Genomic DNA, 20,194 nt, shown 5'->3' on the forward strand with positions numbered 1-20,194 from the left:
CATGGATCATCTGCTGGGTCCATTTGTGGTCGGGTTGTAATGTTACGATGTGTGAAGCAGGTAGGACCCAAATGCAGATTTACGTGAAATTCCTTTATTTCAAGGCTATAAGGACAATGACAGAACAGAATACTCACCGTGGACAAGCCAATACACAAGACAACCCGACAAAGAGAGACAGAAAACCCAGAACTTAAATACACCCAGGACTAATCACATAAACACGAGACAGGTGAGGAGGGAGGAGAAAACACATAGGTACCAGGTGAACACAATTGGGTAATCAGAGAGGGAAACCGACAGAAAGGAAACAGGCAGGAAACGGGGGTGAACACTTTACAAAATAAAATAGGAAACCCAAAGATAGAAAAGGACATGAAAAATACCAACAGACAAATCCTAACACCAACCATATTGTAATATCTAAGTAATCATCTTGAAATATGACATTAATAATTGTAATATACACACATCTTATTGTGAGGTTGATTTCACATCCACTACTTCGACGTTAGCTAAATAGAAAATAGCATGGATAATTTACAAAGGCTTTAAAAACGCAGCAGGAGCCCAAGACAATTATAAAACTTGTCATTATTTCAGTACAGTTCAATTGGTTTTATTTTCATAAACGGTTATCAACCGTTAGTGCCAAAGCAGTAGGCTATAATATATGAATTACTGCTGTATAGACTACAACCACTACTTGTTTAGCTAGCATAAATTCAACAAAGCTAGCGTTAGCTGGCTGACTGACGTTATTTCGCCGCTAAACTGCACGATATAAAACGGTGGTCTTCAAAGCGGATTTAATCCTCAATCACAATAATAATATTCAAAGTAATACTGGGCAAGTAATGGGCAAAACTTACCGTTGATTGACGCGCCATGTCAGCGGACTGGTAGCGACACGAACCGTTAGCGAACAGTTCGCCCCGCTGTCATCCGGTTCGACCTGTCGGCCCGTCCACACTACAGCGTCGACAACTCCAATCTGCCCATTCACTTTGAATGGGGTGACGTCATGTTGCCTCGCTTTTTCGACTGTGACTGACCCAAGCCTTGTTGTTCTGATAGCTCCGCCCCTTCGCTCCAACCCCCCCCCCCCCCTCCCTCCCCCCACACCTACAGGTGAAAATTACTTTTGCGACACATTTATCGCAAGAAGTGTAGCAAAAGTCAAGACCGCAGATTCGTCGATTTATACTGCCACAGAGCAGATTCGTCAAGTTGTAATGACTGATTTGAGAGGTTGTAATAAATAAAGTTGCAGTTGTAATGGAAAATATATTTAAAAAATATGTATTTTTCTGCAAGTGAACATTTCATCTCTAAGTTAATTTTTTTTCTACAAGCTACAAAACTTTTTTTTTCTTCTGTGACTTCAAATTTGGTTCACAGTTACGTGGATATTTTTTACAAGTGTAAATTTGATTCACAGTTACGTGGATATGTTATACAAGTGTACATTTGGTTCACAGTTACGTGGATATTTTATACAAGTGTAAATGTAAGCACACAAGCTCAGATTTTTTTTCTGCAAGTGCTCACATCAGGTGTTACACGCTCTCACATTTTGCACCATATCTACCTTCATATGGCAACATTGTCAGATATAATTCCCAATGCATTCTTATGGGACTCAGTGCTGCAGTTGGTTGTCATGGTGTTGCTGGGCAGATTGGAGCCAGACACACACACACACACACACACACACACACACACACACACACACACACACACACACACACACACACACACACACACACACACACACACACACACACACACACACACCACACACACACACACACACACACACACACACACACACACACACACACACACACACACACACACACACACACACACACGTGAGTGACATCATGTAATCAGAGCAGACACCATGGAAACCTTTGATCTCTGGGTTTACACACACATGTATTTGTAAACATTCAATCACTACTACTTACATTTCATATCTTTATTTAACTCCTTCAGCCTAATTTCAGCTGCAGGAACCATTCAAGTATCAAACTATCCAGCCTATTCAACACACTTTCAACTTTTTCAAAATGTGTTATACTTTTTAAAATATTCAGCTTTTTAAAGTCTTTTTTTAACATGGAAGTTATTGCAATGCATTTGAGCTGTAACAATTAACACACACACACACACACACACACACACACACACACACACACACACACACACACACACACACACACACACACACACACACACACACACACACACACACACACACACACACACACACACACACACACACACACACACACACACACACACACACTCTCTCTATGTCTCTCTCTCACACACACACACACACACACACACACACACACACACACACACACACACACACACACACACACACACACACACACACACACACACACACACACACACACACACACACACACACACACACACACACATTCTCTCTCTCTCCCTCTCTCTCACACACAGACACACAGACACACAGACACACACACACACACACACACACACACACACACACACACACACACACACACACACACACACACACACACACACACACACACACACACACACCCTCTCTCTCACTCACTCACACAAAGACACACACACACTCTCTCTCACACAGACACACACCAATGATGATGAATGATCAAGAGAAGAGGGCGATCAAGAGAAGAGAGAGGGCGATCAAGAGAAGAGAGAGAGTAATGTAACCTTCTAATGTAATGTATAACTCCTATGAAAATGTTCAAAAAGTGCTCAAACTTCACATGTGTGCTAACAGTCCAGCGATGAAGACATCTACTGGAAAGTTTTGAGATTTCTTCAAATGCCGTTGCCGTGGCAACACAATGCTCACCATGAAACACGGTTTTCTCATAACTTCAGTGAAAATGCTCCAAACGGCCCAAAACTTCACAGGTTTGGTAACGATGCAGCCATCAACACATCTAAGTGTATTATGGGATGACATCAAATGCCGTTGGCATGGCGACAGATAATTCACCATCAAGTTAGTTCAAAAGTTTGCAGTTCAAATATTCTTCTGCTTTCCCAAGCCTTTTTACTTTATTTTCTCATCTTAATACAAATTCATTCACTACTACTTACATCTGATATTTAACTCCTTCAGCCTATTTTCAGCTGCAGAACCCATTCCACTATTACATTATTCAGCTATTTCAGGACATCAAGGCTATACATGTTGTTGTTAATACCTTTTTTAAACCTTTTCTTTTAAATATTAAGCTTTTTCTGCATTTTTGTAGTTAAAAGCAGCTACCATTCAGCTAATAACATATTCAGCTTTTTCTGCATTTTCAGCTAAATTCAGACATAAATGTTCACAGTTTACAGCATTCGCATGCATTTTCTAGTTCAAAATGAAGTTAGATTAACTAAAACCCAATCTGTCCGCTACTGGTTCATGTAACCGTATTCCAATATTGTGGCTCTTCAGTGAGGTATTCTATAGCTACTACTACTTCTGTATAAAACATAATATAAAATACATGTACTAAAGATATTCTGTATTAATAGTTGAGAAATGAATGAAAACAGCTTAAAAAAACATGGGAATGTGCTTTTATTAAATAAAGAATAAATTACAATAAGACATTAATGTATAAATACCTCAATATAACACTGAACTTTTTTATCAATATCAATGTGTCACAGCAACTTCGAAAAAAGAGGTTATTAAATAAATTACGTTGTGAAGTTCAAAGGTATTAGTGATATGTGGATAGCGGGTTATTCATTTAGTTACCAGTAGTTAAGACCTCATCACACACTCAGAAATATTTGATAAGTTTATATAAAGTTGCAGTGATATGTGAGGCAATGTGGACACAAGCATGCACAAATTAACACTTTCAAATGTCTGCTTGAAATCTTCCACTGCACTAAAACCACAGACAACTATTATCAGTTTGTTGCAGAGTGTATGGTCAATTATAATAAAGCTTAAAACAAAAAGAGTTTGATAAATATCAAAACATTTAATTTGCTGTAGTTTTGGCATTGTTGTACTGTACTGCAGGCAATGCATGACAGAACAGTATAAATGTTGAATTTGTGAAGAAAACTTGGTAAACATGTTAAATAAATTCATTTGGAATAATTGCACCCACACTTTGAGCACAGACCATTCGGTAGAAAAGGTTAAATTATTTGTAAACCTGATCTGGAGAGATGTATTAATTTTCACTGAGAGTGGAGGATTAACACTCTGTAAACTTCATCAGGAAATAACTGGACTGTGTACGAAATAAAATAATAATCTCAGCAGTCACTCATTTTACATGGAAGAGTGATGCTCCCTAGTGGTGAACAATATGAATTTGATATTAAAATGGCATTGACACAAATACTGGTCACAGTACAGAGTTCTGCAATGTTTACAAAAATCTTTGAAACACATAAAGCAAATAATAATAATATTTTAAACATTTTCTGTTTACCAAACATCAGGTATACTTATAACTCTTTAATTTTTATTTTGGGCCAATATCATTTTAATGAATGGCCAGTGGGAATGGAGAAGAGCAAAATGCATTCAATGTACAGAGACAAACAACTAAAAACATGAGCAAAGGTGTGTGTGGTTTCAGAGACTTTTAGATTGGTATTCAAATTAGATTCACGTTGTCCAATTAACTGTTAAAAAAAGGGCAAGTCTTCACGAATCCATGTAAACTACTGCTCTGTTCTATACTTTTTATATTGTTTAAATATTTTGAGAAAATCATTTAATTTGTCTAAATCAGACATTGGTTGCTTCACACTACTAAAACTTAAAAATGTGCCTCTCATTCATAAAATAATGTGGCATTTTCTAATCTTATACAACCCGTATGATAACAAATTACAAGGCATTGGCAGTCAATAATTGTTAATTTTATAATGGCACTAAGTTATCTGTTTTTGGACTGCCCCCCCTTTCATCCAAATGTTCATAGGAATGACTTTGTAATGAAATCAGAGGTGTTTGATATGTTGGGGAGACGATGGGTGGAGTGAGGAATCGGAAGAGATTACATGAATGAACGACACCAATTTTTCAAGCATGCAGCAATGCCGCAGTGACGATGATAACAATATTTGTATGTAGGTTCATCCAATCTGTCTCACTCTGACTGACTACAGGTTGCTTTCCTGGGTGTCATTGGAGGAAATGGGGTGGAGACCTCCGTTCGCGTTCAGTCTCTTGGCACGATAGGTTTCATAGTGAATGTTGTGAGTGACCTCCTTCAAATCCTGGAGGTGAGACCTGAGAAGAGAGGTACAGGAACACAGTAAACTGTTACTCTTCATTGTGTTCATCAGTAAAGTGGAACTTCTGTGTGAACTATTCATATCTTAAACTGCACTGTAACTTTTTATTCATGTATTTTTTCTTTTTAATGTTTCTTTTATTATCTTTTCTTTTTAATGACTGTTTTGAAATGCCTTGGTCTGAATGTCTTTCATTTTTGTAAAGCACCTTGAATTGCCTTGTGTTGAAAGGTGCTGTATAAATAAACTTGCCTTGCCTTGCCTTGCCTAGTGAACATAACCTTATGCCCACTGCAAAAGCATGACTGGACCCATGAAGCAATCTGAACCAAAGGGATTTGCCAATATTACATGTACAAGTATACCATTAGCAGCAAAGCATAATCATGCAGAATACAAGAAAAAATGCTTATTTTGCAACATTATGTCTCACAGCTGAAATTATTTGTTGATCAATCGATAAGTCGATCGTCAGAAACAAAGTCAGCAACTATTTTTGGTAATCGATTAATAATTGTAATAATTTATTTGAGCAATATACCCAAACAAGTCCTAGTTACACCCTCTTAGATGTTGATATTTTTGAAGTCTTTACCTTAATCTCTGGGAATTTTTTGAAGCTTTGGGAGATTTTTGAACTCTTCTTTTACATTTTATATACCGAATAATTATCAGTGTGCGAAAAAGTACACGTCCCACCGTCCGGGACGTGTTATTTACAATATCGGACAAGTAGATCTTTCAATTGACTTGTCCGGCGGACAAGTGACGTTTTTCGCCCCGATTTATTGACAAATTATTGATACATTCAGTTTACAAAAGGCAGAACTCATTCGCAAATTGTCCGTGTCCGCCATTGTTCGTTTATAAATGTTAGTTTCGGTTCTGCTTGTCGATTCCTAAGGAAATGCATCTCGCCGCTTTCTGTACAGTTAGACGGGGGCGGGGCGGGAAGTGTAGCACCGTGGCAGGGTTGGGAAGCAAAACTCGGTTCCGAGTAGGAACAAATAACAATTGTCCGGTACCGGGATTAATAAGAGTTGTGAGGACAGGAGGCCGAGCCCCGCGGACTGCAGCTCTCTCTCTATGCTCCGTATCAGCTGATCGCTGCATGGTGCAGCTCAGCGTCTCTCTCTCTCTCTTTCTACACACAGCGGATCTGCTGCCCGTTAACAGCCTCATCTTTGTCAAACGTTCTTATGTTCTCTCTCTAACACGTAATGAAGGTTATTAAGCGTTTTAGCTCCTGTGTTGTTAATATTGACCACCATTTCCTTTATGAAGTGAAGCAGCCTCCCTGTCTGTGTCCTCGCGCTGTCCTCACATCCCCGGACCCCCAGGCTCGGAGGAGCACAGGGATGTCAGTATTGTTTATGAAGCAGGGTATAGAAAGTACATTATTGAAATGCTATTTATACTATTTATTAACTTTTACAAACAGTGAGTAGCTGGGCAGCTGCAGCATGTGTATTGCAGGACATGTGTAAGCGTGCAAGTGTCTTTGAGTTGTAGAAAAGCGCTAGGCCTATAGGCTATAAATATAATAATAATAATAATAACTTTATTTGTATAGCACCTTTCATACAGGGGATTGCAGTTCAAAGTGCTTTACATCAGTAAAAAACAAGACATAAAATCAGTGTAAAACAAGCAGCAAGAGCAAAGCATAAAGTGGGATAAAATAATTAAAAATAAAAACATGGGGAATAAAACAGAGAAATAGTGCAATGTCAATCACAGAGAATAGTGCAGTATAATAGTGTAAAATCAGTCAAATGCTTTGGTAAAGATAGGTTTTAAGCTGCCTTTTAAAAATGCCTAATGTATTGGCTTCCCTAATATTGTTGGGTAACATGTTCCACAGTTTTGGGGCGTAGTTTACAAAGGCTGCATCACCGATCTTCTTTTATGACTCTTTCTGGTGACCTCTAATAGACCTGCATCTGATGATCGCAGTGTTCTGGCAGGTGTGTAGTTCATTAGAGAGTCAGCAATGTAGCTGGGTCCTTGTCCATTTTTAGAGCCTTGTATATGAGGAGAAGTACCTTAAAATCAATTCTAAAAGTTACAGGAAGCCAGTGTAGAGTAGCTAAGACAGGACTAACGTGTTCCCTCCTTTTGGTATTAGTCAGTAGTCTAGCTGCAGAGTTTTGAATGAGCTGGAGTCTTTGTACATTCTCAAACTGCACCACTTAGAACTAACTAAACAATGCAGAGATTATTGTTATATAATTGTATTCAATAACCGTAAGAAATTCAACAGTATGAAGTGATTTGTAAATAGGAATACAGATTTGACTTAATGTTTTCATAAATATATTTTTCTCCCAGTTTGTCATGGGACTGATTTACCCTCTCAAAGAACCGGAATCGAGAACCGAAAATAACCAGAATCGAAAAGCAGAACCGGAATCGTTAAAATCCAAACGATACCCAACCCTATGTGTGATGCAGTAAAATGTTACCGCTCACTTACGTTAGCGGTGTTGTAAAAACTGTGGGAAAATGTAAAAAATACGATGAGGAAGAAGATTCCAGTGGCCCCAATTTTTGTCAATTCTGGACAAGTGAAAAATGTATTCGGACAAGTAAATTGCCAAACTCACTTGTCCATGGACAAGTACTCTCTAAAAACTTTTTCTCACACTGATTATTTGAGCCTTAGTCAAAACCATGTCTTTAAGATACTATGAACCATAACATTATATCTCCTATTGTCTCTAATTTCTCCCTAAGTCCAGTTTCTTGCATTGCGTTGGGATTTCAATAATACATATAAAAGACTGATTTACCTGATCAGGAAATCCCTCAGTTGAGCAAACTCACAATGATTGGGGTTTTCAACTGCAACAAAAAACACAGATAGAATTAAAGTTCATATCTTGTCCTGACACCATTAATAACATTTCTAAATATTATGATAGTAAATGTTGCCTATTAAGAAAGGTCATATCACCCACCTTCTACTATGCCCCACGCTGTCTTCCTCCCCAGAACTCGTTTGTTATTCACTGGATATTCTTTGTCACTGCCCACTACAGCAAAGGGCATCGCCTCCTATGGACAGAGACATTTCAACACGGTTCAGTGTATGGAAGAGAGTCAAAACAAATACACATCACGCCCCAGTGCCCCGACCTTCAGTTAAATGGCGCAGTGTGTGAGAGAATGAGAGTGAGTTGATCAACTGAGTGGGAAAGTTAACTTCTTGGATAATTGTGTGTGAGTGTGACAGAAAGAACTGAAGCACTTACTCTGATCTTATCATTGTCACTCTTGTCCTCCATGTCCTCATCAAACTCTTTTTGTGGGTAAAACTCAATCCCAGCCATCTCCAGCTCCTTCCTTACCTACAGCCAAGAAACACACATCTGTTAAACATCTTCCTGTGAGCCTGTCTTCAAATCTTCAATCACTCTATTTAGGGTTGTTATACATAATCCAATATCAGCTAATAGTCTTAACTCTAACCCTGACCTTAAAACAACTAGCTTTTATATTTTCCAGGTTTCCAGTAGGTACAAAAGATCAACATCAACTTGGTTACTAATCATTGACATATCCCAAACTGTGAAGAAAATCTATTACACTGAGCACAAGTCAAACGAAAATAATTCAGTTTTTGTGTTTTTTAAACATTGTAAGCCGTTAAAATTTGGAAAGTGGAAATAAAGGGAATATGCAATGTTGTTATATTGTGTCCAAGGATATCTGAGCAACACTTTTAAAAGTTAGGCCTAAGGTCTTTTATAACTCTTGCAGTGTCTTTTTAACGACTTGGGGGGCATGAAATAAAATCGCAACAATTACAAATGATATACATCTGCTACACCTTGTATCTGATATTAAGCAAATAGCTGCTTACACGTCCATCAGACAGAACATAACACTGGCATTCATTCTGGTCACTAGATGACTATATTTATTCACTCGTTTCAACTCTTTACCAACTCGAGAAAATCTCTCTTTAGCTGCTAAATTCGCCATCTGGTCACTAACTGTGTTAGTCTGATTTTTGGTACTAAGCAAGCAGTCTACAGATTATTGGACAGTCAGGATGGATGTGAGGATTCTTACGATTATCCCAATAATATTATATTGAAAATATATATATATATATATTTAAAACTTATTTAGAGTATTTCTTATCCTGATGCCCAGCACTGATCATGACATTTTTGAAAAATAAATCTGTCTCTGAAGTGAAGAAACAGTATAATAGAAAGGGACTTTATATCTTTGACATTTTTTTTTAATACTATAGGCATTAACTTTGACATATAAATACAAACCATTTATTCCATTGCAACTCACCCGCTGTTTGAACTCCTGTCTCTCCTCAATGGTCATTGAGTCAGATTTCGCAATCACAGGAATTATGTTGACCGAGTGACTCAAGCGCTTCATGAACTCAAGGTCGAGTGGACGGAGACTGGGACGTAAAGACAGAGAAGGAGAGTGAGTTAGCAGGTAGATTTAGGAGCAGTGATTTCCCAAAGGACATTAACAACAGGATCAGGATAACATAGTACAAAAGGCAAAAGGATATATTTGTCATGTTTTATACATCTCACTACCTTTCCCAAGCTAACATTTGAAAAGTGGGCTTATCATTGAACAAAGGTTGTGTCCCAGTTCTTGTTTGCCTGCATACAAAACATCCTGTCCGTCTCAATTACTCCTGTTAAAAAGGATCTGATACACTGGCTGTAATACACAGAAGACTGGAACCATTTATCCATTAAATAGCAATTTCACAGATGTCAGCAGCTAATTGTGAGGTGTTTAGAGGAGAGAGTGTCGTTTGTAATATAAATGAGCTCTCTAGATTTGAGGCTTTGACTAGAGGTAGAGCTGGTCGTACACTTCGATTCCAGGTTTCCGGCATTTCCAATTGTTCTGCGCTGTGTGATTTGTTCTGCTGTGCTTTTGAAAGCAGGGCTATCGTTGTGTGACTGTGTGTGAACGTTGATTAGACTAGATGATGAGTGGTATTGCACCTTGTATTACAGCCTTATATAAAAGGTGTGGATAGGTTAGTGTTGATATGCAGTGTTACAGTGCTTTGACTGGTTGCAAGACAAGGATGCGCTTTAATCGACCAAAAATCCTGTTGCTGCTTTATTTGCCGTTAGATTACCTTAAAAATACTTTTTGGATCAGATACTTTAAAATGTATTCAGCGATGACTATATTGTCTGGTTAAGACAAAGTTGAACTCACGAGCGTCCAGTCGGAGTAATGAAGAACAGACAGCAGTGCACCCTGGTGTCAGGGATGCGCTTCTTTCTGGTGATGTTGACCTCCTCCTTTAAGAACTTCTCATACTGCTCATTGATGTATTTGGAAATGGGCTCCCAGCTGTGGACACGGCAGAAGAGGTCAGCTTGAGAGAACAAGATTACTTGAGCAAGAAAAGAGAAGACTTAACTTGAGTATTAACATTCTTAATATAGTTTTGGGGGAACAAAATTTTGTGAGGTGAAAAGGAAAAGGAAGGCAGTAATGATGATATTTAGAAGGTTAAAATTACATAGAAGGAGTTCAGAAAACCCACCAGTTGTCGTTATTGATTTGGTCTCCAAAGCCTGGAGTGTCGACGACTGTCAGCTTCATCTTCACACCACCCTCCTCAAGGACTTTAAAAAAAACAAACACACAAAAGAAATGAATGCTTTGTATGTGGAATTCAGTAAATGCAACTGGTGTGTATTATTTCAACATATTGAACCGATTCTTAGTTTAGAAAAACTGACAACAGCATTCAAGCTAGAAAACAGTAAACAATGATCTGATCGAGATATTTCTATCACATCAGCTGTGTATCTCTGGCAACGTCTCTCTCTGGCAAGCGCATAATGATGTCAGGTCACTGTCTACTGCAGGCGATGTGTGCAGGATCATGTCAAACTGTAGCACCAAACCCCGAGCTCTGTACGGTTTGACATATCCCTGCTGCTTCCCTGGTGCTGGTAAATCTTTAGGGAGGTACACGGCAGAATATATGGAACGGCTTTATGTAATAGGATACAGACAAAAGGTAACTTCGGATACGAATAGTGTAAAGTGGGATTATGAGAAGAATTCTAATTTAAAACACCTATTCAAATAAGGAATTATATTCTACCAATCTCATATTCCCACACATTAGTTGACTTTGACTTGACATTAAAACACTGTCAAGTCTGACTTGATGGCGTATCTGGTCATTTAAACATTATTTAGTATGTAAAGCAGAAGAGGGGAACAGCACGGTATCACAGCACAGCGCCAGTCATTGCAAAGCAGAATGTTTTTCCAGTTGCTGAAGATTATTCTTTTTGCCAAAAGGCATCTAACGTGAAGAGATAGTTTCCTAGGAATTGAGAAAATCGCTTCACATTTCTGGTCCAGTAAACATAATACAAGACAAACCTGGTAAAGCGCATGTAGGTTAATTTAATGAAATGTATTGTGTTCTGCTGCTGCTCAAAGTTAATATCCAGCAACACTAATGTGCCAAATGACTTGAGTCCTTGAAAGAGGACAGAACTGTCACAGCTGGAAGGCAGAACTATCTCGGCACTGAGATGTTAATAATGATATTATTAATGAGATATTTCAAAACTTTTCTCTTCGTTTTGCATATACTGTATTAAGGTATTAGGTTGACGAAAGGACAGTATAAAGTTATATTACTTTGATATCGTCATAAGCCACATAGTAAACACTATGTGGCTGACTACATGTTGACAGGTAATCATTGATTGAATCTGAATACATTTTGAAGGAACCCTCCCTGCTTCTCCTGTCCTAGATGCCATAAGGAGCTCAGTACGGCAGACTGCTCATACTGAAGAGTCCTCATAAAGAGCATGCAGAGCTGTCAGCAACAGCCAAGGATTTGATACTAACACTGGGGGAGGGGCGCTAAAGTCAGATTTGTTTTAATACTATACACTGTGGCTTTACATAGCAATAATCTGCGCTGTATTATAGGTAATTATGATATCTGTTTGAAATCAAAAATCATGGCTGATTTCTGTTGCTCAGTCTGGTTTATTTTAGGAGAGAGCTTGTGTATTGTGGAAGAATATCACATCATGAATATTTTATGAGAGAAACTCAGTATTGAGTTAAACACGTCTGTTTCCTGGCTGTGATACATTGTAAGCAAACCACAAATTCATGTTTACCTCTTTGTGTCAGCAGGGGTCATTCATTATTACCATGGGAACAACACTTTCAGATCAGACACTGTCTGTCTGATCTGAAAGTGTTGTTATGGATGAAAACTTCTAATGAGGTGATCTGTACCTTTAAGGAACCATTAAGTATATAATGTCTTACTATAATCTCCAATATTTGAGCAGATTAGATACTTTTTTACCAACTACAGGTACACAGTACATGTGTTAGAATAATATCTAGGATGAAAATCAACATGTCTGTCCACAAGCACTGTGTCACAGAAAACACTTCCTCAAAGTCCCAGACATTACACTTATATAATTGATGAATAAGTGTGGAGTAAATGCTGTCAGCGATCCAGTAGAAATCCATACGTGTGAGGAACAGTCTGTACTTGCTGATGACTCAAAAACATTTGTCATGTAACTTCCTGCTTTAATCTTTTAGATTTGGTTTCCTTTCTTACTAATCGCCTTTCAAAGCCCTGTTTCATACCGCGGGCACAATACAATTCTGCAAATCCAGCCTGTTTGAACAGAAACATAAACACAGCATAAGAAAAACTAAGAAATAGTAGAATTTCCCTTCCCAGATTATTACTGAAATCTATTCAGCTGATCCTTAAACAACGTTTTGTCATCTGTCAGTGATTTGTTCACCACATCAGGCTGATCATTTATTACATTTTTCTGAATTTCTCTGACCATTTTTGATATGGGAGAATAAATAAATTGATGTTTATGACCTAAATAAATGCAGTTTAAGTGCCTTTTCCTTTGCATAAGGCTTAATATTGCTGCCTTTCATCCCCCATGGAGGACATGTTGAACAATACAAAGTGTTCAATAAGCTTTCTTCTCCCAATTCAAACCCTGAGACAGCAAAGCCTTTTTTGTATTATTAAGCCAATCCTCTGAAAATTAGCCCATTAAACCGTGGTGTCTGTTCAGTCCACACTCCGACACATAGAGTGTTAAACCTCTTGCACTTGGAGCAGAGCTGTTTGCCACCGTGATGAGCAGATTCAGAGGCAGCGTAGGTGTGTGTGTCACATGCCATACTTCTTGCCTTGCTTCAGACAAGACCAATTGTACATATTGTAGCAATGTGTCCAAAGGAAACTTCATTTTCAGTACTTTTGAAGGAAGCACTTGCTGTGACCAATACCGTAATCAAATCATCAAAGCTATAAAGTACCTGCAGAAGGCACAGAAGTTGGCCTTCACATCCAAACTCATCTAAAATAAATGGCAGGCTGACTTGGCAGCTGTCAGGGTGACTGTAAATAGGTTATGTGGGGACGAAAAACACGGTCAAAGATCTCTATCAAATTAAAAGCTTCTATAAATATCTGGCTCTAAAGAAAGAACAAAAGCTCTCTCCTGTACTCACCATGAGACACTGCTTTGATCTCTACAGTTTTGGGGATCTTCTCATCACGAGCCCACCCTGCGCTCCTCCTGCTCACCTGGGACTTAAACAGGGTGTTCACCAGAGTTGACTTTCCAAGACCGCTGTGACCTGAGATAATAGGGGAAAGGCCAAAGAGGAGGTTAAATCATGGCAGAAGAAAGGCAGAAAATGTCTAAATATAATTTAGGAATGTAGGTTACTTGCTTTTCTCCAAGAAACTCAGGGACAATGTGTAAAAAAGATGCATAACATTTGAGCTTTCTATTCATTCTGTGACTTACCAACAACCATGATGTTAAAGTCAAAGCCTGTCTTCATGGTTTTCTTCCTCATCTGCTCAATGATGGTGTCAATACCAATGTATCCCAGCAGAGTGGATCCCCCGCCCGAGTTGTGGGACCCTCCGTGACCGTGGCCTCCGTTGTGTGCGGCAGTGTGACCTCCGACATGGCCCGCAACGTGGCCCACACCATGACCAATATTATGACCCACACTATGGCCGTGATTCACAATGGGGACAGGAATGGCACTTGGAGGAAGCCCTGAAACGCCGCCGCCTCCTCCGATACCCGGGCCCTGGGGTGGGAAGGGGCTGGAGGGGGAAGGAGCTCCCACATTTGGGGGCTTGGCGGGGACAGCTGGTTTGGGTCTCACTTCTGGAGGAACTACGTCTGACATGTCTAGAGAATAAAAGAAAGGGAGGATATATATTAAATTGTAGCCAATGATAACATTGCTGCAATAGGAAGTAGGTCAGAGGGCGATCTGAAGCCGCTCCCTCCTTTGACTTGTTCTACATTAAAGAAATGGGTTGTAGTCTTAAAGGGTGCGTTCAACCAAACGGCAGAAACATTATGTTTCCATGTCCATTTAGTAACACATCTAGCTAACCCCTAACTTCATAAGCGAGGTATTTTCTCTGCACGCTGGAGAGCTAGAACGATACATTGGTATACTGTACATATGAGCTGATTTGAGTGTAATGCAGTTCAAATGCAGTTACATCTTTTAAATATGTCAACTGTATAATGTATCTGTCATTTAGGTCTATGATGCACCAGTGTGTCAGGTTAATGTAGTCATTAAGCTAATTGTAGGATAAATCATTTCAAATAAACATGAGTTATGGATACCAAAAGGAATTTGATCTAATAACCATTATGTATGTTTGTTTATTAACTGGCCCCTGGTCCCGGCAAAGCATATTAAGCATCCTCCCTGCTTTACAAGAAGCAAGCGGTGCAGGCAGATGGTAACAGTAACAGGCATGAAGATCACCTCAGTGCTGCAGGCTGCACACATGGATCTGCCTGCTGCCATGCTTAAAGCCAGTGCATCCACAATGGAAGACACACAGTACAGATGATACAGGTCACTGAGGCAGGGGCTGTCACTTTGATTCATGTAGCTCTGCCCCCTCTCTGCCTCCACACACAGTCACAGATAATGAGACAACAGAATTATTTCAGCATTAATGGTGTGTTACATACTGCAAGCAAATCACACTTGTTTTAGGGTGAAACATACAAAAGCTGATTCTGAAATGAAATCTACGACACGTTATTTGGCCCTCTAAAAACCATTACTGTCGTCATACGTCGCCACGCAATTCGCGGGTAATGTCCACCCACACTGTGGCTGCATAATGCGGACCATATTGTTTCTCGTTTAATACAACACACGAGGTTAGCTCCATCACAGTGTCGATCTCCATTGTCTGCAGTCATGCTGGATGATAACAGCTAACGGCAGCTCCGCGTTAGCTGCTAGCCGCTGCACACTAACGGTACCAAAGGGCGGTCACACTCACCGACTCCCGTTCTCTTTCACCGTAAATCTGCTTTTAGTTGACTGCTGAGGGATTCTCGCTGTGGGTCCAAGAGGAGATGACGGTGTTATATCCAAACACAGAGAGATGAGCAGCGGTCATGTGATTATAGTACCTCTCTCCGAGCCGAGCCCCCCTTTACCGTTACCCAGGCGACAAGAGGAGAGGGTGTGGGGAGATGCAGCGCGCATGCGCAGTGTCACTTTACTTCAAAGGGACTTCTGTCAGTGATGCAGGCTATTTTTTAGGAAACATTTAAGATTGCATTATTATTTTATGATCAAAATTCGGTGGGGAAAGTAGAATTCAGATCTGTTAACAAGTTGTAGGGGTACTGCTATTTTTTGAACTAGCACAATAATTCCCCTCTGAAATATCATGGAGTTGAGAAAGGAAAAAAAGTACCTTAAATTAGTACTTGATAATTATACCTGAGTAAATGACATTATATTCAATGTTACTTTCCACCATTGGACTCAAGTTTGATGAAGCATTACCTTAATGTACAAATTGCACACTTAATTGGGTACTTGGGTTCCTTTTTTCTCCATCTTGCTCTTTCCTTGATGTTTTAAAGCCATTCATTTGTACGTTTATAGTATCAGTGGGCCATCAGCAGCAGGACCTTATGTTGATGCATTATTATAAATTATACATTATCATACCTTTTAATATTGTAGCTCGTCTGGGTGGAGTTAATTCAACCTGATTTGGTAGTTTCATTTAAAACAAATCATCAAATTATAACAACTCGTCAATTATATGTTTAAAATCATAATCTGCCAAATAACTGTTGCACATACTAGAAAGTACATTGGTTTCATCTTAAATGTAGTGTAAGAAGAAGTGTAGAAGTCATAGCATACAATGAAAATACTCAAGTGACATAAACATGCTTCATTATTGAATAAGTGCTCAAGTGACTATTTAAATACATTTTTAGATAACCTAGTAGCTCAATTTATCTTTAATAAAGAATCACCGCAACAATGTTTTCCTTTGAGTTATGTTTATTCCTCCTGACTCATCTTATCTTTTTATTGTCCAATATCTATTCGATCTCTATGACAACTGAGCAGACCCCATTAGCTGACAAAGACTGTGATATAGTTGACAGCTCCAGAAATAGTTTGTTTTATTAAATAAATACTGCACAGTTTCACCGGTAGGGCCTATCAAAAGACATTCAATTGATATGACAATCAGTTTTAATTGGACCACAGTATGCAATGTTTGGTAGTCTAATGTGGACTAGTATTAAAACATGATGTACAGTGGTATAACTTAGCTTTAACTAGCAGTAAATACATATCTTTTGCAAGTGTTGTCAAGTAAAAGTGCTACAGGGAGAGAACATCACAGTTTGCCTCTGAGTTTCTCCCCTATCGTTCTTATTTACTTTTCCTTTCTGCATCATTTCTTTCTGTTTGATTGTCTCTGTGGAGGGCTGTATGTCCTCCTGGACGAGTCACTTTGATAGAGTCTGCCAACCAACGCTGTCGCCTCTCTTCAGCATGTCTGTTACTCTACTGATAAGGAGCGACGTCTGCTGTCCTCTTTGACCAAACCCCCTTGTCTGACTTTCCACCCCCTTAGATAGAACATTATTTACCTCTGAAAGGATCAAACAAAATATAAAAGAGTCTCTGCCATGTGTGCTTTGAGATATTTCTTCACTCTGTTCAGTTAAGTGTTTTTGGATGTCTCTGTACTCACCCACGTAGACTGACCCAGGGTAATACATGGTGACATAATAGGGGTCCTCTGGCTCCTCCATGATAAACGCTCTGCCTGCTGGTGGGTAATCTGGTGTGTGTGAAGAGAAGGCTGTTGTTGTTGTTGTTGTTGTTGTTGTTGCCTGGTCTGGCCTCTGGTACGCTGTGTGCTGCAGCGGCAGGTCAAAGAACCCCTTTGATCTGATGCCAACACTGTTTGTGTTGAATGGGCAGTATTTCTCTGAGTGGTATTCTAATAGCTCTGTGGGCGTCCGATGAAGGCCAGATGGTGCAAAAATATCCGTTTGATTTGACACGCCTGTGACACAGAGGTTAATCTCTTTGTGTTTGTGTGAGATAGTATCAGGTGTTGTAAGAATTGTTTTTGATGTTGCACACTCAATAGAAGCAGGTCCAGAGGCCTTCTGTGTCTGAGGTGCCACCAGACATGTTTTAAATTGATTTAAACTGTGAGAATCTGTTTCACGATCAATATCTCTTGACTGGCAGCTGTAATCCTTTGAAACACAGACGGACTGATTTACTGGGAGTGGATCCTTCCACCAGAATCTGTGTTTCTGACGAGAGGCCCTGGTGGTTTGTGGAGAGAGTTTAGATACATTTTCTGTTGCTGTCTGTATGATGTTTTCTTTTTTAGGTCTCCTGAGATTAGACAGAAATGTTGCATCTACTTTTGTGTCTTTGCTCAAGTCAAACAGTCTTCTGCTTTTCTCAATAGTGGGTGACTGATTGGGGAGAGGCTCTGTGGAAAAGGAGATTTTTGAAGTCCTTGCATTTCTGTCAGAATAATTTAGTTCGTATTGTTCATTGGAGGCGTAATTTCTCCTTTGAGGGTAGTCTTCTGTACGCTTCCTGTGAAGGTTCAGGCTTGACTGAGTTGCCAGCACATCAAACGCTGACTCTCTCTGAACAACTTTAGCAAACCTAATCCCTTCAGACTCTGACAGAGACGTTTGTGTACCTCTCGCTCCACTTGGCAAAAATCCCTGTTGCTTTTTAATGTTTGGCTTTGGTTTGGGGATTGAAGTATTGTCTATATTCCTGGGTGGAGGCTTCGGTTTATCTTGAGAAATGTTTTCTCTTTTACTTAAACCAGCATTGCCTTGCATTAGGCAGGAACTCTGAGAAAGGGCTATTTGTGTCTGGGACTCAGAGTTAGTCTGATGTCGGGATATGGAACAAGCTGTTCTCAAGGCAGGATGAGTAAAGTCCAGTAAAGCTTCTTGGTCAAGAATGTCATGCTTCGCCTCATCTGAAGATCTCTGTTTGATGGAATCCGGCTCCACTGTAGTATTCGATATGGTAATCTGTCTAGCACGTCTTTCTACACCGACAGGAGATGGCGTCTTACCTCCTCTGCAATGTAAACTCATCCCTTGGCACAGGGAGGTCGGGGATGGACTCAGTCTGGGAGTTGGGACAGTCAGAGTTGGAGATACACTCAGTTTAGGATGAGGTTGTTGCAGGAATAATGGAGAGGGATCTCTGAACTGTGAGGCAGGGAGATGAAGAGAATCACTTGGCTTTGGTCTCAGAGTGGGAGAGGAATTTGGCTTTGGTGCAGGGACAATGGAGATGCTCGGCTTTGCAGAAAAAATTGGAGAGCTGCATGTTTTGGGCTTAGCTCTTGGGAGGGTTGAAGCTCTTTCTCCATGTTTTCCCTCTGAATGCGGACATGATTTACCCCAAAAAGGCTGAGTGGATGACTTGGGAGAACAAATTGGGAGAAACGATCTGCAACCAGAAAGGAGAAAAGTTGTAAATCAAAAAATGAATTCATCACAATATTATATTACATTAAACTGAGTCAGCTGATATACAGCTTAATTTACCTGTCACTGTTTGGTTTTGTGTTGTGTTTCTCGTAGATGAGTCCCTTCTCATCAAATGATGGGATTTGAATGGCTTTCTTTGTGATGACAGGTGAGGAGAGGGGCAGAGGAGGGGACACACAGACTGATGGATTTTTGTTTGTTTGTCTGGAGGATGCAGATACTTGAGGGATCAAAGGTGCTGGACGATCAAAAACACTCATTCTGTTGTAAGTTGCGAGGAAAAAGGTTAAAAATAAAGATTGATGGGAGTGTTGAGATTAGACAGGTTTTTTAAATATATTAAAAACAATTATATCTCTTAACATTTTGCACATGTGACAATCTGGTGGATCAAGATACTTTATCATGTAAAACCTCAAAATTAAAAGTACTACATTATAAGAAGGCATTGCATTCAGATTAGTTAAAACACTAAACATATTCAAATATTAATTAAACAAGATGTTGGCCCCTGTTAATGTGTTTTACTAGATTGTTACCAATGCAATAATAATATCAATGCAATAGTGTGTAGGTGGCCATTTTTGGCTGTAGCTATAAGAGATTGAGCCAGTATTTTCTATTTTAGATACTTGTATGTAATTATAACAATGCAATTGTGTGTTTTTAAATAGAATTTAATTATGCAAAGTTAGATGCTACTATTATGTACATTTAAACTGCCGTTTCCCTTATGAAGTGTAGTGGGGTAAAGAAGTAACATATACATATGTAAGTACCTTAAGCTGGTTGTTAAGTACAGCATCTAAATAAATAAACTAAGCTACTTCAAACAATCTGAAAGCATCAGTTATACGGTAAGACTAACCCTAATTCCACTACATAACAAAACTGTACATACGATTAGTTAAATGAGGGAAACATGCACTAACCTGCTGTGTTGTTGACACATTCAGTTGGTAAATAAGTCA

General features: G+C 39.3%; 1 protein-coding gene across 1 annotated transcript; it reads right to left on the reverse strand.

Annotated features, from left to right (window-relative positions):
* Nucleotides 1–3,592: 3,592 nt before the first annotated feature.
* Nucleotides 3,593–15,879, reverse strand: septin3 (septin 3). The gene is made up of 10 exons (XM_034082017.1): nucleotides 15,695–15,879; nucleotides 14,166–14,564; nucleotides 13,864–13,992; nucleotides 10,859–10,940; nucleotides 10,525–10,662; nucleotides 9,616–9,733; nucleotides 8,556–8,651; nucleotides 8,262–8,358; nucleotides 8,094–8,145; nucleotides 3,593–5,296 (listed from the first exon to the last, which is right to left on the reverse strand). The coding sequence occupies exons 2-10, from the start codon at nucleotides 14,560–14,562 to the stop codon at nucleotides 5,167–5,169; spliced, it is 1,239 nt and encodes a 412-aa protein (XP_033937908.1). The 5' UTR covers nucleotides 14,563–14,564; nucleotides 15,695–15,879; the 3' UTR covers nucleotides 3,593–5,166.
* Nucleotides 15,880–20,194: the final 4,315 nt, after the last annotated feature.

The sequence above is a fragment of the Pseudochaenichthys georgianus genome, chromosome 1, assembly GCF_902827115.2.
Source record: "Pseudochaenichthys georgianus chromosome 1, fPseGeo1.2, whole genome shotgun sequence".
NCBI classification, from domain to species: Eukaryota; Metazoa; Chordata; class Actinopteri; order Perciformes; family Channichthyidae; genus Pseudochaenichthys; species Pseudochaenichthys georgianus.